Consider the following 5,191-nt stretch of genomic DNA (forward strand, 5'->3'; position numbering starts at 1 on the left):
GCCCCGCTGCCTACAAACTCCCCTCGCCCCCGCCCCATCCCCAGTCCCCCGCCCCGCTTCCCCCGCGGGATTAATAAAAATTTGTTATATAATTTTATTATGGTTAAATTTTAGCAAATAATCAAGTACTAAAATATCAATATATCATCAAATTATTATTCATTGTAATTTTACAATTGAAACTTATAAAAACAATCAAACAAAAATTATTTAAATACAATCCAACATGATGAAATAAATATAACTAAAGTAGTCAAGTTTTCACTTTTGGCACAAATACAATCACTAATTCATTATTGTACTTGCACTTTTTTTAAGAAAAAAATGTTATTGTATTAAGTGTAATTAGGGATTTAGTATAAATGTATTAGTAAATTTAGTATAACCAATTAATAATTTGTATTAATACACATATATAATCATTAGTATAATTAATAATATCAATTATATTATATATACTAATAGACATCATATAATACATATAACTAATAATATCATTATCATAAGTTTGTAACTAATTAAATTACATATTATATATATAATTATATACATATATATTTTATATATTTATCTTTTAAAGCGGGTGGCGGGGCGGGAGATGGGGCGGGGGTACACTCCCCCGCCCCAACCCCCTCCCCATTAGCCCCCCGCGGGGCGGGTGCCTGTGGTCACCCCCCCATTGCCACGGGCACCCACCCCCATTGCCATCCCTATTTATTATCATTAGCAAGTATTCGATCCAGATCACTTTGTACTTTAAACTGAATCTAGTATCGGATCCATTCAAGTAACTGCAACGACAAAAATCAGCATCGGATCCACCCAATGTTTTTAAACTCGGACCCATAACTAACCTGTTTAAGTAGCTAGTTCCTAGTTTTATCAGTTCAACTGGTTCGATTGGTTGAGTCACTGGTTCACTGTTTTAAATTATTTTAAAAATATAAAAAATACTATAAATCCACGATCTCCAAAACAACTAAACTTCTAACTATGCTTGGTTAATGCCTCCCTTAAACCAAGCATATTTAGAAGTTTAGTAGTTTTAGAATTATATATTTTTATTTGGTAACTAGATTAGAATTGGTGTCAAATTTGATTTAGGAAATAAGTTAAATCACATTTTGATACTATAATTACAATAGGATTTGTGGTTATATTTTTCTATTTAAAGATTTGGAGTCCCAAGTTTGTAGTTGAGGGAAATTAGTGACTTAAAACAGAATATTTTGTTTCCTCTTATGCCTTTATTATTATCTATTATTTGTAAAATTATAATGCTACTTTCACTGCATGAATTTTCCTACTAAAATGTTTTGAGAAAATAAAAAATCAAGAATTTGAAAGGAATTTGGTATGACTATTGCTTCTAAGGTTGTAAATTGTGTGTCAGCCCAAGGTTTAGGTCCCGAGAATTTTAGGTTCTAAATTAAAGTTACGTTAGTAGTTCTATGGATAGGTAAATACTAATTGAAGTGTCACTTAGGATAATCTATGCATACGTTGACTGTTATTTGCAATCTCAAATTAAGAACAGATCATTAAAATTTGAAAGATGTGTGAAGAAAATTGGATATTAATATAACTAAATGCTTTCAAGACTGGAAACAAATTCTTCAATGTGTTTGTCTGAGCTTCCTCCTTCACTAATTGCCTCCTTAGCCAACTCCTTCCACCTCAAAGCATTGTTTCTAAGCTCACTTGCCTTCTCCCCATGCATAACTTCTCTTATAGTTCCTTCTACTTCTTCTCTTGTTACCATTTCCCTTTCCTCACTCGCCTTAACTCGCAATCCTACCTTCCATACATCCACAATATACTTAGAATTTGTAGGTTGATCAACCCACACTGGCATGGTCACCATTGGCACACCCAAGCTCAATGCTTCAATTGTTGAATTCCAACCACAATGACTCATGAAGCAACCCACTGCCCTGTGTGACAAAACCTTTATTTGAGGGCACCAATTCACGATTAGACCTCTTTCTTGTGCCTCGGACATGAAATCTCTAGGAATTTTGCTCTCTTCAGAAGGTCGAACTACCCATAAGAAGTTGCAGTTGCTATTCATCAGGCCGCATGCTATTTCCTGCATTTGATTTTCTCCAAGGTCCGAGACACTACCGAAGGATACATAAACAACTGAGCCTGTTTCCTTGGTGTCAAGCCATTTTAGGCAAGCTCCTGAATCTGGTGCGAAGAAATTGATGGTGTAATCTTTGTCATCTTTCAATCGCTTGTCAGTGTACATTGATGGAGTACAAGGGCCTATGGTCTTGATTGGATACCGTTCTGTCAACCAGGTCACTACCTAGTTGAGATTAACCAAAAAGATTGTAATATTTCCCAATCAGCAAAATTTAATCAGGTCCCGACCCCAAAAGACAATTAAGAAAATTGAAGCATGAATTTATGAAAAGATTATCTATGCCTATTGTATTGAAATGTATGAAAGATTAACATGTAGACTTACCTAATATGAGCTATGCTTTTAAGCTCGGATCTGTGAGGGCTCCGAATGAGGACCCTGTTCAATCCTGGGTTAAACATCTAATTATTTTTTTATTATTTTAAATACTAAGTAATTTGGATAACATCAAAATATATAAAATTAAAAAAAGGAGGAAACTAGTTCAACCATCTAGTTTTGACTGGTTTAACCATTTCTTGATCCGAATTGACCAGTTCACTTACCTTTTCTAGTTTAATAGAAAACCTAACCAGTGCCAATATGGGTTTGCGGTTTAGCCATTCAAACCATCTGGTTTGGTCCGGTCTGATTTTCAAAACAGTTGATATAAGTCGTTTGTTTCTTAATTTATTAACTTTATTTTTTTATTAGCAATAACTAACTAGAAATTGTACAATGTGATGTATGCTATGAACAAAATAAACAGATCTTATGGTCTACCAATGATCAAATTCCAAGGATGAACTTAACTGACACTAACAATGATTCAAAAAGTATTGCCAATATGTAATTTAATTTAAACAGCGTCAAATAAAATGCTGCTAATGGGTGAACTTCCAAATTCCAATTATTTTATAGAATGAGAACTCTACCTCATTTTCTAGCTTGTCAAAAGAGTTGAACAAGAGCCAATCTGATTTCTCCAGGTTTATATTCTGACTGAGGACAACATCCAAATGACCCGGGTATGGACTAGGGTTATAAACAAAAGACGGCAGATCATTCGACTGCAGTTGTGGCATTGAAGGAAGCAATATGGTAGATGTCTCTAGAGGAACTTTCAACGTTCCTCGATGAATATGGTTGAATATTGCGCAAACAGCGCAAGCCTGAGTGAAAAACGCAGCCCCTTTAAGGCCTAGTTGTCCCTGCACTATCTCCAAAATCCATGGCATCATTGAATCATACAGAACTGTTTTCACAGGATGACCAGAACTCGCCTTTTCCTTGACTAGCTTGGCCAAATTGTCTGAAACTGCGGTATTAAACCGTTTCAAGAAGGCAGTAGTTTTCTCTGAATATTTTGATCCCTCAGCTTCAATGTTATCATCGTCTAGAATATACTCGATCTGGATCGATTCAAACTGATTTTGCACCGATAAACGTGCTGAGGTGCTTGTGACTAGCGTGATTCTAACACCCTTTGAGGTTAAACGCTTGCATAGTTGCAGCATCGGATTGAGGTGGCCTTGGAGTGGGGATGGGATGGCCAGAACATGAATTCTACATCCAATTTCATCCATGTGTTCCCTGTTCTGTTCCTTCTTGGGTTTTATAAAGAATTTGAGGTTGGAGTTCCAAAAAGTGTCTTTGCCTTCAATTTCTCCAACCGATATTTTAATGCCTGGCCAAAAACATTTTTAATGATTTTTTAGCAAAAGGCAATGCAAGGAGGCCCACTGTGTTCTGTAGGGACGCACAAAGACGGACAGCAAAAAGATGCAGTGGGTACAGGAGAAAGCTGGTTGTGCGTGGATGAAATAATGCAATGCATTTTGAAATCACAACAAACGCCCTCTTCAAAATTTGTTCATCATGTAATGCCCAATACTTATATTTGATAAATGAAAACAGTTAATTAAATATTCTATTATAATATCAACAACTATATGTCGTTGAGTTGATTGAATAATATTTTTTGTTTTCTTTTTTTTTTGGTATTTCAACCAGTTGTCAATTAAGTTTCAATTGAAATAAAGATTTTATAATTGTTTAAATTATTCAATAAAATTATCAATGTTAGATGAACGTAAATATAAATACATTAAATTGTGTTATTGAAATATTTGATTTAATATGAAGGAAAGACAAGAAGAAATAGCAAGAAATATTTTTAAAATTCACATGAGTCATTCATATTGGTAATCACCTTACTTGTTAATGCAATCACAATGCCTAACCATAGCTGATTGAAACTTAGATCCACAAGTCATGCAACAATTTGTGTTATATTGTTTAAAATTAAAGTTACAACATACTCAAATTTAAATTCTCTTTTTCCCACTAATTTTTCTTTTATAGATGATTCATGTGTTGTCATTTGTTTGTAATTAATTTAACGAAGAGATGCTCTTTAGGTTAAATGATAGTATTTTGACAATGTGGAGTACTTTAAGGATTTTTAAGAGATTTGAGAACACATTTTTTTATGCAATTAATCTAATTCACATTTTATTTCATTTGAAATATAATTATTTAAAACATAAGGGACCATATTGAACAAATTTTCAAATATTAGGGACCAAAAAATACAAAATCAAAACTTTTGACTAATTCTAATTTGATTTTGACCATTAGATATTCTACTTTTCTATTAGTTGTCAAAACTTTTGGGACCATATTTATTTTGGTTGAAATATCAGGGACTAGTTTAACTCATAGACCAAATATTGGGGGACCAAAATTCCACATCTCCCTTTAGTTTAATCATGTCTAAGTTTTCAACTCTTCCTTTTATATTTATGATTCAATTATTTCAAATATCAAACTCAATTAAAAAAGAAAACCTACCATAATATTTGCTTTGATATATACATTCACTAACTAATGTTGAAAATTTCAGCCATTTTCCGTTACAACAATCTCGCCTACATTTCTGTGCCTTCTTTTTCCACGTTTCTTTGACATTAACATTTTTGCTCTTTCCCTTTCATTGGGACCCACATCTCGGCGGGAGTGTTCACAAAATATTTTCAAGTACTGGGCATTAGATGATGAACA

The 5,191-nt window shown here is 33.6% G+C and overlaps 1 protein-coding gene across 1 annotated transcript; it reads right to left on the reverse strand.

Moving 5' to 3' along the window:
* Nucleotides 1-1,585: 1,585 nt before the first annotated feature.
* LOC113766574 (UDP-glycosyltransferase 74E2-like) lies at nucleotides 1,586-3,714 on the reverse strand. Its single transcript, XM_027310749.1, has 2 exons — nucleotides 3,064-3,714; nucleotides 1,586-2,311 (listed from the first exon to the last, which is right to left on the reverse strand). The coding sequence occupies exons 1-2, from the start codon at nucleotides 3,712-3,714 to the stop codon at nucleotides 1,586-1,588; spliced, it is 1,377 nt and encodes a 458-aa protein (XP_027166550.1).
* Between the last annotated feature and the right edge of the window lie 1,477 nt (nucleotides 3,715-5,191).

This window comes from Coffea eugenioides, chromosome 3 (genome assembly GCF_003713205.1).
Source record: "Coffea eugenioides isolate CCC68of chromosome 3, Ceug_1.0, whole genome shotgun sequence".
NCBI classification, from domain to species: Eukaryota; Viridiplantae; Streptophyta; class Magnoliopsida; order Gentianales; family Rubiaceae; genus Coffea; species Coffea eugenioides.

Coding starts and splice junctions, on each gene's coding strand:
- LOC113766574 (XM_027310749.1), bottom strand. CDS start 3,714: ATGGATGAAATTGGATGTAGAATTCATGTTCTGGCCATCCCATCCCCA. Junction 2,312..3,063: donor TTGACAAGCTAGAAAATGAG/GTAGAGTTCTCA, acceptor AATCTCAACTAG/GTAGTGACCTGGTTGACAGA.